Source organism: Oryx dammah, unplaced genomic scaffold (genome assembly GCF_014754425.2).
Source record: "Oryx dammah isolate SB20612 unplaced genomic scaffold, SCBI_Odam_1.1 HiC_scaffold_22, whole genome shotgun sequence".
NCBI lineage: Eukaryota > Metazoa > Chordata > Mammalia > Artiodactyla > Bovidae > Oryx > Oryx dammah.
Window position 1 is genome coordinate 59297959 of NW_024070206.1, and position 23410 is coordinate 59321368.

Sequence of the window (23410 nt, forward strand, 5' to 3'; positions counted from 1 at the left end):
GGTGTAGGATGTCAGCCTAACATTGCTCACCAGCTGAGTTTCTGAGCCTCGGGGGTAGGATGCGGGAGGTTTCAGTGCTGAGCTGCTGGGCCTGGCACCACAGTTCCCAGCGTGGCCCCAGCGGGCGACTCTGTCTCCTCCAAGCTTCTTTCACAGCTGTTTCTTGTATCTGAAAACCATTTAGTGCCACCGGGCGCTTCAGCCCTTTCCCATGGCTGGTGCTGTTTCCTCTCCAATAAACATAACCTCTTTTTTTTTTTGTCCAGAAAGTAGTTGCTATATTAATGTTTTTAAAGGGATTTTTAAAAATTTGATCTAATCTCTTTCCTGAAATAATAAAGAATTTGACGTGCCAGGGGGAGACATAGTGAAGAGATGGCAAAGGCAGAGGCCTGTCACTGGAGGCCCTGACGACCAGCCCCAGGGCTGTGTCTGCAGAGCCCAGGGATGGCGCCCCCACAGGTGTGAGAGCAGGCATGTCCGTCCTGCTTGTACACATGGGCAGAGTGCATCTGGCTTGAAGATGTGGAGGGCGGGCCTGATGCCTTTGTTCCAACAAAAGAGAAAAACCAAACACTCTGTTGAAGGTTTCTCTTTATCCCCGAACACTGAAGCCCTGGCCTCTTGCCCCCACGCTCTGTGCTGGGTCTGGGATTTCTGGCAAAGTCTCTGCCTGTTGCTGGAGTATGTCTGCTTGCTGATGGTGACGTGACCCGTGGAGGCAAGGGCAGGGCTCCAGATGGCTTCAGGATTCAGGGCGCAAGGGGGTCCTTGTCTGACCCCCACATCCCTGCTGCAGGGTGACTGTGTACCTCAGCCCCCACACCCTCACCCCAGGAATGCATTTAGGGCCAGCCCCGGCTTCCTCCTGGCCAAGTATGAACCAGCCGAGGTCCAAGGGCTGCAGAGAACATGTGCCTCTAGGGGGTCGGGCCCACGCCGCCTTCCTGGGGGCGGGGAAGGAACTCCTCCTGGCTTTGAGGAGCCACCGACGGGGCTGTCTGCGCAGTGAGCACGGCGACCACACCTGAAACACAGTTCCCCTCCCTCTGGGGGTGGCACCCCTCTGACCCCCTGCAGCCTGGAGTGGAGGTTCCATTCACCCCTGGGGGCTTGACGACAGTGCCTCCCACTTAGCCTGCAGCCCAATGTCTGCCCAGGAGCCCAGCGCCTCTGAGCCTCCTGTCCCCGGCCTCCGCAGCTGCCCTGCCCACCTTCCTGGACCGGCTTTCCAGAGCCGTCTGTCAGGCATGCCTGCTCCTCCTCTGGGGCTCGCTGGGTCTGGGGTCTGTGCCCCACCATCACACAGGATGACACCCTGTCTTCCTGGCTCTGGGGTCTCAGCAGACGTGGGCGCCCCTCTGACCCGCCTCCTTCCCACTCCTGCCCCTGGCCCGTGCGTTTGTGGAGGGAGAGCCACAGTGAGGGTCCCTGAGCCCCCACTGGGGGCCCCCCCCACGCCCTGTTCCAGCACAGGTGTCCTCCTCGCGTGTTGTCCCAGGGTGGAGAGCTCGGCGCTGGGACATGGTGCCCGCTGGGCCCCACAGGCCGGAGAGCGGAGTCTGGGCCGCACGGCACCCCGTACCTCCCCGGGCTCAACCCAAGGCCCCTGTGCCCCCCGTCCTGCGCTCTGAGGGTCAGCTGAGACTCTGGAGGACCGACCACAGGCTCCTCCTCTGCCCAAGGATGCTCACTGGGCTTGTGCCTGGAAGGGCTCATCCACCTGGCATTTGGTGGGCACACAGTCTGTTAGGCGCTGGTTCTTAAAGCAGATGGCCACGCTCACAGGCCGCCTCGGGGTGGGCCAGGCCTGCCGCGGGCGTCTCCCTGCCCTCACCCCACCCGCGGCCCTGCAGGGCGCCCCCACCCAGAATCGAGGCCCCGCTTCCCTCGCGGGCCCCTCCTCTCCGTCTCTGTGTTTTCCTTTGCCGCGCCTCCCCAGAAGCCGCCCTGCGGGGGAGACAAGCTGCCTCTCCGAGGCTCCTGGGGCGGGAGCCGGACGGCCCTGACGCCGTGTGGCCGCGGCCGCGAGGAGGAGCCGTCTTACCTGGTACATGTTGCACAGCCCGGGTGGGTTGCGGGCATGGGGGCCCAGGGGGCTCTTGCTCTGCTTGAGCCACGGGACCTGCCAGAGGGACAGAGTGGCACCTGAGTCCGCGTGGGCACCCGGGCCGGGCGGGGAGGAGGGCTGGCGAGGGTGAGGATGGGAAGACGTGGCCTGGCGAGAGGGTGGGCGGTGGACCAGCCGGGGGCTGGGTGTCAGGGGACACCCGGAGCGAGAAGACAGCAGGGGGCAGCCCCCGAGAGGATCACAGAGAGACAGGACAGAGGGAGGCTCAGGGGCGCGTTCTGCCCTAGCGCCTTCTCTGGGGCCGTAGCTAGCTTGGTGGCCACCTTCTCTTAAACACGCCACGGGCACCAGACACGTGGGTCCAAGACAGCTCCACGTGAAGAGCTGAAAGGGCCTTTCCAAGTCCGCAGAGGAATGGATTTGACACGCCGAGGCATTTTATTATTCTTTTCCTTTCAGAGTGAGTGTGTTAGCTTCTGCACAGGACTGACACGGCTTTCCTGCTCTGTGGGGGTCACTGGGACATCTGCCACGCTGGACCCTCTCGGTTTGCTCCGGAGTAAACGGAGGTCATTGTACGGGCAACAGAGTGTTCCTCCGGCAGACGACTTGCATATTCTTCTCTGCTGTTGGTGACATTTGGGAGCCTAATATTAAAAGGGACTTAATAGTCCTCCGTGAGTTATGAATGAACGTAAACTTTATTATAAATCTTCCTCAATGGTATTTGCTGTGAGTGCATTTTTCCTATTCTATTACCTGTGAGTTAGTTGCTGAATTGAGCAACTTTGAAGGATGTGGTAGAGAATATTATTACAGGACTAAGGACAGGGGCCTGCAGGAAGGGCTTCTGATGGCGATGGCAAAATGGTGAGAGAGAGAGAGAAACAGAGACAGCGGACGCCTTACAGAGGTCAAGAGATGAAGGCAGTGTAATAGATGTCCAGAGATGTCTTATACTGACAACAGATGAAATGGATTTTTAAAAGTGACATGAATAGCTGGTTATGCATGGAAATAAGCAGTAGTTGTGACATGGGGAAGCATTATGGTGTTCTAGAAATATTATTGCAAAGTGAACAGAATAGAATTCCCAGAGGCAAGTCCGTGGGGAGCCTGTGCTTGGCTGGGTATCTCATGTTCAGTTTTCTGCACATGTGAGAGGCATGCTCTGTGCTAGCAAGAAACACTAGGCATTGGGTACTTAAACGAGTTAAGACACCGAGTATTTATTTAGCATCACATCTCGGTGGACAAGCTTGAGGATTCTCTGCCTCTAAGCGGCATGGCTGCTCCCACCGAGGGTGAAAACCCTCCAAAACTGGCCTGTGGGCCAGTCCACGCTGGCACTTGGTCCACAGACAAAGAAAACTTTCTGGTCATCTAGTTCAGACCACGTCCCTCTCCATGACCATGCTATCTCTGCAGCACTTTCAGGTAGCTCTGGGGGCTGGCGGTAAGCGCCCCCCACTGCCATCCCTGGCCTCCTGAGTGTTGGTCACAGAGCTTGGGATGCTGGCCCAAGGCTCTGAGACGGGGCGGCCCCCTGGGCGACCCCCCAGTGACCAGCCCCTCCCGCAGCAGCAGGAGGAACGATGTAGCTGAGGCGGGTTCTCCTCCTCTTGTCCAGATATGCTCAGGGTCAAGGGGAGGTTATCTCCGGCAGAAGAAGTGGGGGTGCCAGCCCGGGTGGGAGAAGAGGCAGGAAGGCGTCACATGTTGCCCCTCCCCGCCTTTTACTGCTTCCGATGAAGCAGGATGATTTCTGGGCACTTAAGAGTGTGGTGACGTCCGTGATGGAAAAACTCGAAGATAACCTGTTAACCAGAGAGTGACAAGAGGCTTCTCCAGTTCTGGGATGCTGACTCCACACCTCAGTGATTCGCACGAGAGACTGAGGGTGTGTTTTTCTCCCTCATGATGAGATAGTCTCTCAGATATCAAGCGGCGCTCTCTGTCAACCAGTAAGAATCAGCCATTCCTTTTGCCAAAAGGAAAGTCAGTGATGATGGAAATCAACACCAGAAAGTGGAAGTGAGTTTAAAAGGAGATGAGTTAAGAAGAGGGTCTGGTGGCAGGGTATGGGTACAGATGAATGGAAGACAAATCAAAATTAATTCCATGCCTTTATGCTTATTTCTAGGGCTTCCCTGTGGCTCATTCAGTAAAGAATCTGCCTGCAAGGCAGGAGACTCAGGTTCAATCCCTGGGTCAGGAAGATCCCCTGGAGGAGGAAATGGCAACCCACTCCAGTATTTGTGCCTGGAGAATTCCACAGACAGAGGAGCCACAGGGTCACAAAATGAGTCGGACACGACTGAAGCACCCTAGCACAGCACACGTGTTTATTTCTGCCTTACCAAGACTCCCAGCTTGCACCCCACCTGGCATAGTCACTGTCTGCCTCACACTCTGACCTCAGATTCTCCAGTGTTGATCTGACTTGCCCTCCGGGGAGTCCAGCTGGGGGCCGTCTTTCTGTGCTCAATCACTCAATAAATGCTGTTGAGGGTTCGGTGTCCCAGACACACATGATGGTAGAGACACTCCCCCGCCCCATGTGTGCAGGATGGCATTTTCGAGAAACACTTAACAACATCAGGCAGAGAGATAACCGTCTTCACAGAAGGATCAGAGAACAGAAAGCTGATGCTTGAAAGCTGAGCACAGAGGGGGTGCGCAGGCCCCAGACTCACCTGTTGTTCAGCTGCTGTCAGGAAGCCAGTCACACATGTGCTTAGTAAGAGAGGGACGTCAAAAAAGACAACTTAAAAAACTCACGTGCAATGAATTAGTCTGTTAAAATGTTTAATAAATGCATAAAAAGGGAGAGATATATAAAAGGTAAAAGGTCATCACAAAATCAAATCAGAATACAGATAGCAGAAGGCAATCAGCATTAAATACATCAACACAATTTACAAACGTTTCGCTCGGAGGACCAGCACATGGCCGCCCACACAGGGGCGTCACATTTTGCCCGGAGCACTGAGGGTATGGAGGCCACAGGAGGACACGGTGAAGTACTGGGAGCCAATCAATAACTGATCCATAATCGATCAGAAGAATGACATTAATACTTCAGAAGGAATTCCTGTATTAAACCTCAGCAAGTGTTTCTTTGGGTGTGGAAACAAGTACACCCAGCATAAAGAGATTTTTCTCTAGAAAGGTCTTTGGCCAAATCTTTTGGCAAACCCACGTGCTGCGTGGCTGGGTGGGTGACCCTGAGATTCACGGTTTGTGTGCTGTGAGCAGACTCACTCCCAGCAGAGGTGAGTGAGTGCAGCTCTGCTGGCCCCAAGCCTGGGGCCAGACTCACACGGAGTGAGGTCCCTTACCCAGACCCTTCCTGCCGTGTCCTTCACGTCACCCTCCAATGCCACCCTCTCCGGGGGTTACAGAACACATCTCCAGCATTAGGGTACCCTGTTAACAATGAAGAGTTAGCAGTTACTGTACAACTAAAATGTGAGTGAAGTTAAAATGCAGTGGAGAAAAGGCAGGGAACAGAACACTGTGACTAATTTCCAAGACTGCTTGTCCCCAGGGCACTAAATGGCAGCAAAGGTTCTCACCCCTCACAGTCAAGACCAGAGGCAGGGAGGGGAGGCTGGACACGGACAGCCATGGGCACTGAGACCAGCGGTCCACGCGGCTCTGATCGTAAAGTCAGCAGCGGGAAACAGGCATAACGGCCAGGACATAAGCTTGCTTTACAACACCAGGAGGGTGGGCTCACGTGGAGGAAGGCGACACAGGCCTCCTCGAGTCCCTCTAGGGGGCTGCCCAGGTCACGGTGGCCACCCTGGTTACTGTCCAAGCTAAGGGGTCATGATTTTGGGGTGAAGCTTGAGAATACAGTGCTGGCCCTCACAGGGACCCACTGTCCAGGGACTTGGAAACCTGCTCCTCAAAGGCAACAACTCCGTCTTTCTTTCCTCCCGCAACAAAGGCGAGTGGTCTCCATGAATGCACTTTTCATTTAAGGCTCTCAAAAGAATATGCCTCCTCAAGGAATTTGTGTGTGCTTTCCCTGAATGCCAACTCCCAGCCGCACAAAGGGTGGGTGTGTTGGTGCATTCCCAGGACTGGGGGCCCTGCTCACCCTGGGACCCCCAACATGTCCTCAGAGGAGGGGGGCAGGTGACAAACAGCCCCTTTTCCAGGAGCCAAGGGCTCCATTCAGCTTCACATGCTTCAGTCCAAAAGACCTTTCTAGCATCTAATAAGATGAGGGTTCTCCTGGTTTATCAACAGAGCAAAGCAAAAATAAAATCAAAACCAAGAAACAAACTCACACCCATAAAAAACCACAGGCTTCTAGGCAGTGCAAGTGTGTCACTGGGCATAGAGTGTATTATGCTCACACCTCCAGAGTTTAAAAGTGAACAAATCATCCACAGGAAAACAGGTGAGCTGAAAAGTATTTCCAGGAAGCCCCACTGCATATTTTCAGCAAAGATACTTGACAGAAATGTATCCTAGCCAGTGTCTGTAATAAGCAATCACAGATATGATTTTACATTCAAATTCTAATGGATTTCATTGGAATCAAAGGGCAAAGCTGTTCATTTAAAAATCTTCTTTATTCAAGACCCAGGCGTGAACAGAATTGATACTTTAAAAGTACTAAACCAATTATTTCAACATTGTTTTTATTTTTTAAATCCCGTGAAAATGTTTTGATCTAGATCCTTGATAATCTAGCAAGGCTAGTTTGCGACATGGATGTCTACTTCTGAGGCATCTTTTCTCTGAAAATGTTGAGGAATATGAGACCTTATGCAATCAATGTTGAACTTTTACACAAAAGAAGAAAAACATGTATGTGTAATACAGTCATTTTGAGATAAGGTCACAACAATTGAAATAAATGCTTTCACAGTCTGATTTTAGCTTAACCTGTCACCCTGAAATGAAGCTTGTTTTATAATAGATGCTCTCCAGCTGTTTAGTCTGCGCACCTGTGTTCTTCCTTTGGGTTAAGCAGCACAGTTTATGGTTTCGAAACTGGTGAGACTGCATGCCTGTGGGGTGCTTTGCATAATAGCAAGACTGGGTTAGGCAGCCAGGATCCGGTGTGGCTGGATAGCATCTAGGATTGAAATAGCATTAGAAATGGGTCAGCTGACCCACGTTTCAGGGGGAGGTAAGACTGCCCCAAAGTACAGGACGCAGAAGGAAGCCATCAGGAAACAAACTCTAGAAGCCCAGAAGGTACACTGAGTTATTCACTAGACCACAGGACAGATCTCAGCTCCAACCAGGTGCCCGAAAACCTCAGTGCAGCTTGACACCATACAGGCGCAGCTGACATCTGTTTATCTTCAGCAACATCAGGATCATCAGTCATTTTAAGAACCGTAGCTAGAGACTAAAGCAAATCTGAGAAGTTCTCGCGCTCCCAGGGTCCCAGCATTGAGGATGAGACCAGGACATCAAGGGCCTCTGCCCACACTCGGCTCAGAAGCCTCGTGCCTCCCCGGGCCTTTCAGAATAAGCACAGGACACAGCCAGAAGCAAAGGGCATCGTAGGAGTTTTGTGAGCACCCCCAATAAACCAGGGGCTTTTATGGAAAGCCTCACTTTTCCCAAAATCCCCCAGCTATCCAATGCTCTAAAATCAGGTGCCACGCACGCCGTGTATTTGCTATCTGATTGTCACTTGGGGATTAGCTCTTCAGTGAAACGTCAACTATAAAAGATCTATTCACCATCAAGTCCAGTAGCCACTGCTGCAACCTGGGCCACAATAGGAGCAATTTCCTCTTGGGATACATTTTTATCTATAGAACATTTAAATAATGAAAGCGCAAACTCTATATTCAAACGGAGTAACAAAATCATAGTTTTGATTCACAGACACACTTCATTTATTCCCCTCTGCGACTCAGACAAAAGACAACGTCTGCTCAAGGCGAATTCAAATTTGTCCCAAAGTCCTCAATTGCAGTATTGTTCCAAAGCAACACGACGCTAGCGGCACTGAGTCCAAGAACAAATCCGCTTAGCCCAGTGTTGACCCCGGAGCGCGGGAGCAAAAGCGTAACCAGCACTCAAGGCCCCAAGCGCGAGACACAGGAGGCCCCAGCACAGGGCTCCCTTTCTGCGGCGCCCACACCCACGCCACCGCAGGGAGGCGAACTCAGAATGTTCTCCACCCCGAACCACGTTCCAACTGCATCCCTGGTGAGCGGGGGGAGGAGGGTGGGGACTTCAGAAGCTGAGACCCAGGGGCTTGTACGCATCTCCAGCAAGACGCTGCGCCTCCTCTCGGGGCCGAGTCCACCCGGGGGTCCCCTCCCCGCCCCACTCACTGCCCCGGGGACGCCCGTGTCGCGGCTCTACTCCTTGGAGCTCACCTTGCCTGAGCCCCGCTTGGGCGCACCCCTGTCCGAGCCAAAGAAGCGGCCGAGGGAGTCGAGGATGCCGGTGTCTCTGTGTCTGGGGAGGAAGCCGTGCCTGGCGTGGTCCATGGTGCTCGCCGAGGCCAGGTACTTGGATCTCTGGGAGGGTCTCTTCTGGGCCGCCATCGCGTCCACCGCCCCGGGAGCGGCCGCGCTGTCTTCCTGGATGGTCTGGAGCTCGTCTGATTCCGAGGGCCGGTCTTTGAAGGTGTTGTCCTCCCGGCCCGGGGCATCTCGGGAAAAGAGGCGGACCAGGTGGGGGCGGCCCCCCGGGTCAGCTGGGCTGGCCTCGGGCCAGGCATTCTTCGGGTCCGCTGTGCGCTTGGAGTCTGTCACCGCCGCGCCCTGCGAGGGGGCCCCATTGTTCGGGACCACATCTGCCGCTCCTGCAAACAACAGCGAGATGTGAACGCGGCTGTGCAGAGCGGGCCGCGGACAATGCCGCTTTCTTCCCGGCTGGTGAACTGGCCGTCTCCTACAGAATCCACGGAGGGTGTGGGCGCCATGCAGCTCTGTGTGGCCCCTGACCGCCCTGGGAAGGACCCGCCCGGCCCGAGCCTCTCTCTCGGTGGCGGCTCTGCATCTCAGGGGCCCTGGGGATGTCTCGGGGGCCCCGGACTGGGCACCAGGCCTCCCCGAGCAAACACAGCCGTGCACATCATCGCCCCTGGGTGCTGCCACTCCTGCCCTGGGAGGCTCCAGGGTTCTGGGCACCTTGACGGCACATTTATCACCTAAAAGGCCACTGGTGCCCAAGCCAAGCCTGTTGGAAGCACGATTTGGCAAAAGGTATTTTTAGTGTTCTCAGTAAAAATGGAACCTCCCACGTCTTTTGCAATTCATGCCTTAAAGAAACGAGGTGTTTAGAATTCTTTGCTTCCCAGAATTCACAAGAGGCCTCTTGCAGGACAGAACTGCTTATTCAGGATATTTTGGTTGAGCTTTTCCTCTGCAAGCAGTGACAATCAGAAAACTTGAGTGGGAAGGGGGTGTCTCGTGTTGCACACCACTCTCCCTTAGCTTTGCACAAAAATACACAGCATTTCTCTTAAGAATGGCAGGACCTCATCTTGCCCTCAGTTACAAAGGTGGGTATAATTGAACATTCCTCTCCAAAGTTTATTACTCATTGACAAAAATTGTGGGTATACTCACACTTTCCTGTAACAGCATCCATCCATCTCACTGCCCAGCAATCTATTCACTGACATTTACCAACAGCATCCACCCACCCACTCATCCACTTATCCATCCATCCATCCACTTATCTACCCATCCATCACTTATCTACACATCCATCCATCCACCCAGCCTTACCGAGTACCTAGCAAACGTAATGTCCTGCACTAGTTCAACAGAAATGTGGTCCTTTTCTCATGAACAGAGATGAGAATGAGCAATATGAGTTGAATAGCGTCCTCTAGATGGTATGTCCACATCCTAGCCCCCAGCGCCCATGGATGTGAACTCTCTGGACCTCTGGTCTTTGCAGATGTTATCAGGTCAAGATGGGGTCACACTAGTATAGGGTGGGCTGTGACCCAGTGACCGGTGTCCCTGTGAGCAGAGGGCATCTGGATGCAGACACATGGAGGGGAGGCCACATGGTGTGGAAGCAGACCGTGGCCTGATGTGTCCACAACTCAGGGTCTCCAGGACTCAGGGTGGTGGAGGCCCAGGGCAGCCCCTCCCGAGACGCCAGGGAGAGTGCCGCCCTGCCCACACCCTGTGCAGGTTTCTGGCCTCCAGAGCCGGGACAGGAGAGCTCCCTGCCGTTTCAAGTCCTGTTTGCGGTCATTTGCCGTGGCTGCCGTAGGACACGGACACAGTATGTGATGTCACGTCGAGTGATGACAGGAAGCGGGACACAGGGGTCAGGACGACCTACCGAGGGGACAGTGTGAGAGTGTGGGCCGCTCAGGAACGGGGGGCGGGGGGTAGGGGGCAGCGTGCTTCTGCAGAGAGGGATGCTCGGGAGACAGTGCTCGGGAAGGAGCCTGGCGTGTTCACTTGGTAGCAGGGAGGCTTGGAGCCCCAGGGGGCAGGTGTGAGGCCTGAGGGAGCCAGGAAGCCAGTAGGGGTTGGAAGGGGTGATGGTGGGGCAGGATGCAGGGGGGAAGGCGGGGAGGGGGCTGGCGGGGGGAGGTAAAGGGGGACGGTGCGGGGGGAGCTAAGGGGAGGATGCTTCAAGAGACAGGCCGGCCAGCCTGTGCAGGCTTCAGGGGTTGAGATGAATGGATTTTTTTTTTTCCTTTTTTTCCAGAAAGTGCCCAGAGACAGTCAAGGAACAGGGTGTGGGCAGGACCAGACCTCAAGAGAGAAGAAGACTCAGCCTGAGCACAGGTGCGGGTGAGCACAGGTAGGAGGGGCTAAGTCAAGGCAGGGCCAAGGTCGTGTCTGGGGGCGTCAGGAAGGGTCGGCCAATCTGGGTGATGGTTGCATGGAGGGCCTCTCCTTTCATCACATGTATTCAGGGGAGGCTTTACATCTACAACACCTACTTCCACAATACAAATTACAAAAACTGAATGGTTGCACACTCCTTTAACAAAATCAGAGGGGTCAAGAGACTGTCCCATGGGTGACATTCATTGTGCAGTCAATATATTGACCTATGTTCCCAAAGCGGAGTACGGACATCATAAATGTCTGTCGGACACCAAGTACCAGGCAAACAGCCAGGCCCTGGGGTCCTGGGGTCTCTTTCCTGCTCCTAAGACGGTGCACACAGGTGTCAACTGTGCCTTATACCAGCCAGGCTACAAGCCTTACAAACCCATCACTTAGAGCGTGGCACATCGTTTATGACACTGATTAAATGAACCACACGAAAGCACTCATATCTATCACATATCAGGCCCTCACCACCTCGCACCGTCCTGAGAAAGCACCCTGCAGAATGCTGTGGCCGGCACCAGGCTGTAGATTTTTACAGGGATGCAGAGCTAATTTATAGGTTGCAACAGAAAGGGTCTGCTTTTCTTGCTGTGCTTTAGATTCTGTGGCTAATATAAATTAATGCAAATGTGAACGGGAAACAATCGCTATATTATTCGTGGTTAAATGCATTAACGAAACACAAGCGCATCTGAATACTAATATTTTTACAACAGTCAGCCTTTGTGTCCCTGAATATGGTTATTTGTGAGGCACAGAGAAGGGCGTTTGTGTCCTGGAAGTTGCTTCTCCCGGGATGCAAGGAGCCCAGGGAGAAGCTAAAATCTGTGGATCTGCAGCATTTTGAGTAAGGACAAGTGCAGTGTTAATTTGTCAATTCATAACAGCTTTCATCGAAGGGGCAGAGTTCTTATTTAGATGGTAATTCTGGAGCAGAGCTCTGGTGCACAACGTGAGTGGCTCGGATCTGGCAGGACCCCAAAAGACATTTATAATTCTCTCTCAGTTACTGTTCAGATTCTACAGGAAATTGCAAGAAAACGTCTTAAAAAAATCACACCTCTGTTTAATGGGTAAACCCACCCCAGGAAACTTAGGGAAGTGCACTTTTGAGGGTGGTGGTGTTAAACTCACAAATGTCTCTGGGAAGCTGAGGACCTAGTAAGTTGGAAGGTGGTTTCTAGGGCACAGACCACCCTGCAGACCAGGATGGTGACATCGGGGCAGTGATGACTGTTTGGAGCAACTCACCAGTGTCACACCCCCCGGGGAGACTCCAGCCCAGGGTCTCGCTGTGACCGCCTGGCCTGTGGTGTCTGTGGTCATGACATCCCTTGGCATCCTGCCTCTCCCCTCCCCTACCACCCGCCACCAGCAGGCCAGAGTCGGAGTCCGTGGTTTCTCCCGGGTTACTCCCGACGCCCCTGACCACATCACCTCTTCCTTTACTTACCCCTGAGCCAAGTTTGCTCATGGCCCTGTTGGGCCCTGCAGCTCATGGAGCGGGAGCTGCTGGGTGCTCAGCTCTGGCGTGACCATGACCTTGACCGTGACCTTGATGGTTCCCAGGACCAACCCTGCCTCAGCCCTCAGGAGCATCCTCCCCCGCCCTCCAGGACGGGCTGCTCCGGCCTCTCAGTTCTCCCCCGGGCCCCACGGTGCGCCCGGCTCCATGTGCTTGGTCTCCGCGCCCTGTTCCCCCGACCTTGACACCTGCCCCCCAGCCCCCATCCACTGGGAGGTCTGCTCCAGGCAGCTGGGCCGAGCTTCTCTCGACGCAGCTTCTACGCGGTCAGCCTCACAGAGGGACCGTCTCAGGTCCACCTAAATTGTTCCCAGCTGGCAGTGCTGTCCCTGAAGGTGGGGACCCTGCCAGACTTGTCCCCTTGGGTCATTGCCTGGCACGAGGTACTGAACCCAGAATTGCTGTCTCCCAGGCCAGACTCCACCAGCAAGCAACAGAACCCAGACTCCGCTCTCTCTTCTCAGCTGGAAGAACTTAGTTCTCAGCATGGCAGCTGTTCCACCATTTTTAACAGAGAATTTCCTTCCATCCCAAAAGGCTGGATGCCAGGGTCTAGAGAGCTCTGGCTTACAAATGAATTCACCTGCACAACTGGATTCTTTCTGGCCATTTGCGGAGGTTCAGGGAAACTCCTCATCACGGCTCTGAGGTTTCCGGATAAAGCCCTTAGCATCCCTGCCCTGCCTTTCTCCAAGTGCAAAGCTGAGCGCAGGCTCTGGGCGAGTCACTGACGTGGAGCACGGCCATCAAGCTGGGGGCTCATCTCCCAGGTCGTTTCAGCCGCCTGTGCTCTGCACTGTCTGCAGCAAAGCAGACCATGTGGACGGCACAGGAAGCACAGACCTCCACGTGTGCTGGGTCAGGACCTGCAAGGTGTCGCCAGGAGGGTCTCCAGAGGCTGACCTTGACCCCCTGCCCACCAGCGAGGGCCCCAAGCCTCCGGTGGTGTCTGTGGTCATGAATAGGGAGGTGGGGCCGCACGCTTGTCCTTGGCACCTTGAGGCTCCTGGAGTGGCACACGCAGGGACTGGGCATGTTGGGGGTCTACCCGGGCTGCCCCTTCCATAGATGCAGCGTCTGGTGATGGTCCAGGAGGGAAAGCTGAGCTCTCGCTGGAAGTTTTATAAGTGTGACCAGCAACCGTACAGAGCAGGTCGTTTATGAGCCCACTTGCTCAGGTGAGCAAACCAGAGCAAGTGAAGCAGGGCTCCACGGAGGAGGGGATGCTCACTCTGAGGCCCCAACTGCAGGCCACCCCCATTTCTGGGTGCTCCACGCGGGCCCCCACTGCCTTTACCTGGCCCTAGGTTTTGCCTCTCAGGGTGCTATTAACTGCAGATGGCCAACAGCTGAGACATTCTGTTTAACAGAGGCACTGACCGGGAGAGATGGGAGGGCTTCCCAGAGCCCAGCCAGGGCCTCCTCTGCGAGCAACAGGGCCCCGGGTCCCCCAGCGCTCTGCAGGGTGGGAGCGGCTGCCTGGCCTCCCCACACACCCCCTTCCTGCCCACCCCACAGGCAGGCATAACCATCCGCTCACAATTTACTACACCAGCTGTCCTTGGCAGAATGCGCTAATGCCTGCTGAGCACTCAGAAAGGCCGAGCTGCGGGATTCTGAAAAGCATACTGCAGCTCTGACAGCAGACATGTCAGCCTGCAACCACGCGGAGGCTCTGAGTCCTGGCTTGTGTATATAACTGCCACTTGCCCATCGTCTCACTGTAACCGGAAATGACACACATCACGTCTTCATACACGATGCTCTCAAATAAACCGTGATGACTCGGTGAGCGCTGTTCTATATTTAAATGACTGTTTTTGCCTAGATTGTATACGTTATGCTGTTTTCCATCACATTCTTGGAAATTATATTCCATCACCGACTTGCATCAAAACCCTATGTGTGAGTGTGTGTGTGTAAACATACAAGAAAAAATACAGATGCCAAGCCACACCCCAGACCCAGAGGCAGAATGCTCAGGGTGGCCCCCAATTCTGCTCTTTTTTTGACAGGCTGGGGAGGAGTGGCCAGGGAGCTATTCCTTCTCCAAATAACCAGGTTGACCCTTTAACCCAGCACCGCACACGTCCAGTGACACCTGCTGTTCACCCACGCCCCCGTGCCCAGTAACTACCAGGGAAGGTCAGCGTCAGAGATGCTGATGACCTTGAGCCCTTGGAGGCGCTGTTGTATCCCACCCTCTGGGCTCCTAGGGAAGGCTGCACCTTCCTCTTCTGCGGGGAGAGCGCTGGTCTGGCTGGGACTCACGGCTTTTCTCAGCTTTGAGCCGACGTGGTGGCGGCTTTGTTCTACCCCCCGGGATCTGCTTACAGCCTCCTGAGTCCAGGAGAGGTCAGCCTGAGGACGGCTGTGGCTTCACCTCTGAGTTTTCCTATATCTTCAAATGCCACAGAGGGTGAGATGGTTGGAGGGTATCACCGACCCAATGGACGTGAGTGAGAGGAAGCTTTGGGAGACAGTGAAGGATAGGGAACCCAGGAGTGCTGCAGTCCACGGGGTTGCAAGGAGTCGGACACGACTTAGTAACGGCACCACAACAGCAGCTCAGGTTCACACGAGTAGGAAGTACACGCTGTTTGTCAGAGCAGGACTGTATCCTCCTCCCACTAGAATAACACACACATAGAAACCCCCTCTGTGAAGGCGAGTCCGTCTATTAAATTTAACAACAAAATGAAAACCTTCTGTTGACAAGATGTGAGTCATGGTGGGCTTCTTTTCACTATAATTAATTTAAAACATTTTAATTCCTGTGATTAGATAGCTTGAAACATAAGACCTAAGGGATCATGCAACTATAATTTCATCAGGGAAGTTTAATAAAATTTCATATTCACAGCTGACCGGATCTTTAATGAAGCTAGAGACAATAAAAAAGATCATCACTTAGCTAATTAGAGGTTTTGCCAAGAACACACTTTAAAACTGCATGGCAGAGGCTTAGCCCACCACACATCATCATTGCTGGTTCATTCACGTGCATCACTCTCATTTAAAGGGCGGTTCCCAGGCTTCACGGAGCAGTCAAACAGCAAAAATGAGGACTGAGGTCTTCAGACTGGCATTTCTAGAACTCTGGGAAGCTTTCACCTTTGCTAAGACACAAAGGTACGTCTAGTCAAATCTATGGTCTTTCCAGCAGTCATGCATGGCTCTGAGAGTTGGATCATAAAGAAGGCTGAGCACCGAGGAACTGATGCTTTCAAACTGTGCTGCCGGAGAAGACTCTTGAGAATCCCTTGGACAGCAAGGAGATCCAACCAGTCCATCCTAAAGGAAATCAACTCTGAATATTCATTGGAAGGACTATTGCTGAAACGGGAGCTACAATACTTTGGTTACCTGATGCGAAGAACTGAGTCATTGGAAAAGACCCTGATGCTGGGAAAGCTCGAAGGTAGGAGGAGAAGGGGATGACAGAGGATGGGATGGTTGGATGGCATCACTGACTCCATGGATATGAGTCTGAGCAAGCTCCGGGAGATAGACAGAGAAGCCTAGTGTGGTGCAGTCCACGGGGTCTCAAAGAATCAGACATAACTTAGTAACTGAACAAGACATTAAGAGAAAACAAGAAATTACCGTGTACTAGCCTACACAAACAGAGAAGGCAATAGCACCCCACTCCAGTGCTCTTGCCTGGGAAATCCCATGGACGGAGGAGCCTCATAGGCTACAGTCCGCTAAGAGTCGGACACGACTGAGCGACTTCACTTTCACTTTTCACTTTCATGCATTGGAGAAGGAAATGGCAACCCACTCCAGTGTTCTTGCCTAGAGAATCCCAGGGACGGGGGAGCCTGGTGGGCTGCCGTCTATGGGGTCGCACAGAGTCGGACATGACTGACGTGACTTAGCAGCAGCAGCAGCAACCTACACAAAAGGAAGAAAGGGAATTTGGGAAAGTACAAGAAAAGAACAAGAAAGGCATCATCTCAGAACAAAAGGGATGCATTCAGGTCACTTTCTGATCCTCCTGCCGAGAGCCTGCGTCTGTCCACAAGTGCCTTCACCGTGGGGAGGCTTATAGTCCAGCCTTGCTGCTGGTCTTCTGGGCAGGGCCTGGACATGCCAGGAAGTCCCAGAGTCCCAACAACCCCCCCTCCTGCCGTGCAGGAGTCCCAAGCCCTGAACTCCACTCTGAACCCACAGTCCTCATTTTGCCACTAACCTCCAGCAGCTTCCCACAGAGGAGCTTTTGGTATGCATACTATACATGTACTTTCTCCCCATATGACATCCCTCAGATATTTAGATAGAAAATAAAATTTGTTCCTTCATTTTGAGGGCTCAGACTCACAGGTTGTACCTACATTTTTTGCCTTGGTTTTCAAAACAGTAGCTTTAGGTGGCATATCTAATTAAGTTTACAGCCCAGACTGTAATCTGTCATTTTACTTTCTTATTCTAGGGCTTCCCTGATGGCCACAGATAGTGAAAAATAAAAATAAAAAAGAAAGAAAGAAAGAGAAGGGAAAAAAGTCTGCCTGTATTGCAGGAGACCAAGGTTTGATCCCTGAGTCAGGAAGATCCCCTGGAGGAGAGCACGGCAACCCACTCCAGTATTCTTGTCTGGAGAATCCCATAGACAGAGGAGCCTGGCGGGCTACAGTCCACAGGGTCACTTGTTAAATTACAGGAAAAAAGTCCCCAAACCAAAGTCACAACAGAATTGCCTTGCTCGACGTGTGCCCCAGCACAGGTCTCTCTGGCTCAGAACTGTGGGCCTCCACCGTCTGCCCTTTCTCCCTGGTGGGTCTGACACACACAGCCTCCCCACGTGCAGTCCCCTGGGGACGCCCCAGGGAGAAACCCTCCCCCCCACCGCAGTGGCTCCCTGGTGTCTCTCACGGGGCCTGAGTGCAGGCGAGTGCAGACCATGTGTCAGGAGCTGTTGAGGTCCATACAGTTCACATTCGAGCTGCTGGCACCAGGGTTCCCAGGAGCTCAGGCAGCGCTTGGGAGGCCCACTGAGGTCACGGGGACCCCGCCCTCCCATCCCCACCCTGCTGTAATGTCTGTGGTATCCAAGGCAGAAACTACCTGGAGACGGATCACACAGTGACCCTACGTGGAACGGGCCCCCCTGCTTCCTGGGCCGGGGTGGGCACGGGGCTCTGGGGCACTTTCCTCTAAATGCACGAAGGAGGGCTTCAGAGTGGCTGGAGGCCCCTGGCCTGGCGCGGCGGTTTCCTCCTGTACTGATTCGCCATCTGGTCTCCTAGCTCACAGTCGCGTTAGGAAGTGTTCTCCAGAAATGAATCCACAGGCCCCAGTGAACCACAAGGTGCTGCTGTCGTAACTGTTCATACGAATCCTTTGTTTCTCATTAAGAGGACCAGCGTGGAGCAGATGACAGCAGCCGTCACTGTGGAATCCACAAAAGCGCAGGAAATCTTTAGGGACCTAGTCTTCCACTGCTGTTTTTACACTCATGCTTTACAACTTACACTTTTCCTCCATATTTCCACCATCAAATATTCTCTTAAAGATTCCTGAGACCACTGACACCCCTGTACAACGCAGGTTAGCACAAAGATCACAGTTCTCTCACTGGGACAGTGAGCTGCCGAACGTGTGACCCCCTAGGTCAGGTCCTTCAGGGTGGGCAACCTGGATCAGAAGGCGGGGGGGCGGGTCACCTGAGGTCATAGGCTGTTCTTGAGAGCCAAGAAAACCTTATGGGAGACAGAGATGGTGAGGAACCTAACAAGCTATCCAACACTCCAGCTCACTGCAGAAGAGATATTCAGTTCACTTCAGTTCAGTCGCTCAGTCGTGTCCGACTCTGTGACCCCATGAATTGCATCACGCCAGGCCTCCCTGTCCATCACCAACTCCCGGAGTTCACTCAGACTCATGTCCATCGAGTCAGTGATGCCATCCAGCCATCTCATCCTCTGTCGTCTCCTTCTCCTCCTGCCCCCAATCCCTCCCAACATCAAAGTCTTTTCCAATGAGTCAACTCTTCACATGAGGTGGCCAAAGTACTGGAGTTTCAGCTTTAGCATCAGTCCTTCCAAAGAAATCCCAGGGCTGATCTCCTTCAGAATGGACTGGTTGGATCTCCTTGCAGTCCAAGGGACTCTCAAGAGTCTTCTCCAACACCACAGTTCAAAAGCATCAATTCTTCAGTGCTCAGCCTTCTTCACAGTCCAACTCTCACATCCATACATGACCATAGGAAAAACCATAGCCTTGACTAGACGGACCTTAGTCAGCAAAGTAATGTCTCTGCTTTTGAATATACTCTCTAGGTTGGTCATAACTTTTCTTCCAAGGAGTAAGTGTCTTTTAATTTCATGGCTGTAGTCACCATCTGCAGTGATTTTGGAGCCCCCCAAAATAAAGTCTGACACTGTTTCCACTGTTTCCCCATCTATTTCCCATGAAGTGATGGGACCGGATGCCATGATCTTCGTTTTCTGAATATTGAGCTTTAAGCCAACTTTTTCACTCTCCTCTTTCACTTTCATCAAGAGGCTTTTTAGTTTCTCTTCACTTTCTGATCCCCCCAAACCAAGAGAAGGTGACTAGGTTTCCCACAGTCCAGAAAAAACCAAGCAGAAGCTCAGAAATCGAAACTGATGGACAACATGACTTCTTCAAGTGGTCTTTATAAATTTTGATTCTCCACCAGCTTCAAGTGGTGGGAGGATGGGCTGGACGTGCTGTTGCAGGAGTCTCACTGCAGAGCTTTGTGGATGAGCAGTCCCCCCTGCCGAGCCCCCCACTCTGGCCCAGCAGGGACCACTCAGAACCCCAGCCTCCTTCCGCAGGTGTCTGTCCCTCCAGAACAGAGTCCAGGGAAGCGACTGTAGAGGAAGCAGACGTGGTTTCATCTGGTGGACCTGGGCCCTGGCCAGATGACGGTTGATGGTGCGAAACTACTCAAATGTCCAGGTCACTTTGCTCTGAGTGGGGCTAACACCCGGCCTGCTGATACACGTGATCCAACAGAAGAACATCTTGTCTCATCTCACGGGATCGTCCACACAAGAAAGCATCCTGCCCACCCCGCCTGTGGGTTGCCAGCCCCTCTCCGTCCTGGGGTGGAGGCACCGCCCTGGCCGCCAGGCGTGGGGCCTGCTGGGCTTGGGTTAAACGCAGATGCCACGCCCTTTTTCCCTGAGATGGGCCCCCAGGTGCTGGCCTCACAGAGCAGCCCGTGGGCTCTGCCTGAGAGACTGCCAGGCTGTACCGGAGCTCAGCCCAGGCACTCAGTTCCTGTCCTGCCAGGGGCTGCCTTAAACTGATGGCCACAAACCAGGCTGTGAGCAGGAGGCCTTGGACAGAACCTCAGGTGAAAACGACGGGGACAAGCGCGTGGTCCAGAGGGATGAAGGGCAGGAGGGAGCTGCTCCTCACAGGCAGCAGACAAGTGTGGCTGGCCGCCCACTCGAGCAGGCGGGCCCAGGCACCTGTGTGTCTCTGATGGGACCGGGCCGCTCCTGCAGGGGGGCTGGCAGGGCCTGAGGAGCCTGGAATTTGCTAGTGTGGGCCAGGGCAAAGAGGACTCTCCTTGTTTGTGGAATACTTCTGTCCCTGGCACTCAGCGCTCGGGGTCACCAGGGAGGGTGGAGGAACAAGAAGGCCCATGGTTGTGGCCGTGGCCGTGCAGGGGCAGACTCTGCTTCTATGAGAGGCACGCGGCCGCCCGCAGAGGTTTCTTGACAACTCCGCCACAAACGCGTCTTATCAGCCCACCCACCTCACACGAATGCCTCCTTTGTGGACATAGAACATACAGTTTTTATTTACTCTAAATAGCTGGCCCCTGGAACCCTCCCACGGCGGGGATGGGGTCACGGGCGAGGGAGCCCCACGCAGAGCTGGAGCAGAAGCGGGCGGTCGGGCTCCTCCCCAAGCCTCCATCGCAAGCCCAGCTCCGCAAACCCGGCTGCTGTCAGACAGCGAGACTCCGAAGGGCCCAATGTTCACAGGGTTCCGTTCCTCGTGCAGCCTCTGGGGGGCCTCATGGTGACCCTGCACAGGCGCCAGAGGCTGCAGGAGCCCTGAGAAGGCGACACCATGGGCGCCACTACCGTGTCAGCGGGAGCAGACTAGCTGCCAGACGCACTCCAGCGTGGGCAGAGGTGACTGAATGTGGACCGCAGGGCTGGAGTCTGCTGGGGTCAAAGCTAGCAGACTCTCACTAATGGTCCCACCACCTTCTATGTGACCCTGACCATGTGTTTAAGCTCCTAAAGCCTTGGGCGTCATTTGCAACACTGAACAGATATGTGGTGCCCCCTCATGTCATTGTTCTGACAACATGTGAGGAGCATAAAACAACATGTTGTTAATGCCAGGGCGTTTTGTTACTGTTATTATTATTTTTATGTTGCAAGACTAGCTTGGGATTACCTTGTATGAAAACCCATAGTTTTCCATCCACCCATCCATCCACCTACCCAACCATCCATCCACACATCCAACCATCCACACATCCACTCATCTACCCACCCATCCATCCACCTATCTATCCATCAACCCATCCATCTGCTCATCCACACATCAATCTATCCATCCATCCGCTCATCCACTCATCCACTCATCCACCCACCCATCCACCCACCCATCCATCCAGACATGCACTCTTCCACCCATCTATCTATCCATCCATACATCCACACATCCATCCATCCATCATCCATCCACACATCCACTCATCCACCCATCCATCCACACATCCACCCATCCATCCATCCACACATCCATCCATCCATTCATCCACTCATCCACCAACACATCCATCCAGACATGCACTCTTCCACCCATCTATCTATCCATCCATACATCCACACATCCATCCATCCATCATCCATCCACATATCCACTCATCCACCCATCCATCCACACATCCACCCATCCATCCATCCATCTATCCATCAATCCATCCATCCACTCATCCACACATCCATCCATCCATCATCCATCCACACATCCATCCATCCATCATCCATCCACACATCCACCCATCTATCTATCCATCAACCCATCCATCCACTCATCCACCCACCCATCCATCCACACATCCATCCACCTATCTATCCATCAACCCATCCATCTACTCATCCACACATCAATCTATCCATCCATCCACTCATCCCCACTCATCTATCTATCCATCCATACATCCCCACATCCATCCATCCATCATCCATCCACTCATCCACACATCCACCCATCCATCCATCCACACATCCATCCATCTATTTATCCATCCATCCATCCACTCATCCACACATCACCCACTCATCCAACCAGACATTCACTTATCCATCCATCTACCCACCCATCCATGCACACATCCATACATTCACCCATCCATCCATCTGTCCATCCATCTACACATCCACACATCTACCGATCCATCCTTCCAATTTTCTTTTCATGCCTGTGTGGGAAGAATGCTAAGAATGGGTCCCAATCATCACCCCTTGTATAATCCCTCCTCTCTGAGTGTGTGGAACCCGTGAACATGACAAGGTGTATCTATGGCAAAGCAGAGGTTCTCTGGGACTGTTTCACTAACCACAGGAGCCTTTGGAAGGCAGAGTCTTCTCCATCTGGGGACAGAGACTGAGGCCAGGGAGAGAGATCCAGGTACAGGAAGATGGGGAGCATGTTGCTGGCTTTAGAAACGGAAGGACCACCTGGAGGGTCCAGTGACTAGCCTCTAGGAGCCTAGGGGCCTGGCATCGTCCACAGCTCACGCTGCAACAATTGATAGGTTTGCTCTTGGGCGTTTCGGTAACTGAGAGCACGATGCCGAGGTCTCCTCTCGGGCACAGATCTGCCTCGCTGCCCTGTCGGAGGGAGCGAGGGAACAATGGTGTCAAACGTCTAGCGGCAGAGATGGCAGTGCCTCGCACAATGCCTGCCTTTCACAGGCGCCTCCCAGCACCTCCCAGCGCCAGTCTGATGCCAGCCAGTGTCAGCCACTGCTCTTTTTAAGGATAAAAATAACTTGAACACTCTGCAAGGGAAGAAATGGTCAGTGAAATACTTTAAAAAATCCCATCAGGCAATAAGACATGATGTTTCAGATGAAGAAAAGTGATGTAACAGATAAATGGAAATAAAGGAAACATTCCAAGATACCAGTTATAAAAATGGCCTCAGGTAAACTGTCTTTATCTGCTGCTTTAACTGTTCACAGATACATATTGTTTTAGTTAAGGGTGTGCTAACAGTTTCATGGTTTTTTGCTTTGTTTAGCTCCTTTTTCAGAAATTGTTTTTAAACAATTTATCATGATCACATAATCAGACACCATGTACATTTTATCAAGTATCTGAAGAAATAGAAAATATTCCCTGTCTACTCATGTAGTAAAGGTAGACACTTGAAAACACTTATTTTTGAAAATTCTGAAATTAAACAAAACAGCTGCTTATGATAATCTATGTGGTATAACTTTGAATGATTTGATAATTTCGTAATATTACCATATGCAGAAACTCAACATTTCCATATCATGAAAATAAATTCATACACATACACCTGTATATTACCGAGTTCTGCAAAACTGAAGAAAAATTGATCTCCCTGAATCTCACTGTGACATTTAACATTTTCATCTCAGATACAATTTGGCATCATTTGTTACAAGTCCTGGATTACTTTTGAGGGACCCTGGTTTCTGAGGAACTGGAAGAACAATGAACAGTGCAACCTGCCAGGTGGGGGAGCAGGTCCCGCGGAGCCAGGTGCTGTCATTACCTCACTCACCTGTGATCACCCAGTGTCCTCATCACCTGTGATCACCCAAGGCCAGCACCCGTGCTCACCTGTGATCACCCAATGCCAGCACCCTCGCTCACTGGTGATCACCCAAGGCCAGCACCCTCGCTCACCTGTTATTACCCAAGGCCAGCACCTGTGCTCACCTGTGGTCACCCAGGCCAGCACCCGTGGTCACCTTTGGACACCCAGGCCAGCACCCGTGCTCACCTGTGATCTCCCAGGCCAGCACCC

General features: G+C 53.1%; 1 protein-coding gene across 5 annotated transcripts in view; it reads right to left on the minus strand.

Annotated features, from left to right (window-relative positions):
• The window catches only part of LOC120880948 (myelin basic protein), an 83486-nt gene that overhangs the window by 24672 nt on the left and 35404 nt on the right, over positions 1 to 23410 (minus strand). For 2 of the 5 annotated variants that reach the window (XM_040264372.1, XM_040264373.1), the window contains exons 3-4: positions 8437 to 8867; positions 2048 to 2125 (exon numbers count right to left, since the gene is read on the minus strand). In XM_040264372.1, coding sequence (XP_040120306.1) covers positions 2048 to 2125; positions 8437 to 8867 — 509 coding nt within the window. Of the gene's footprint in view, positions 1 to 2047; positions 2126 to 4862; positions 8868 to 23410 lie in introns of those variants that run through there. The other 3 variants (XM_040264375.1, XM_040264374.1, XM_040264376.1) reach the window with 2 other exon arrangements.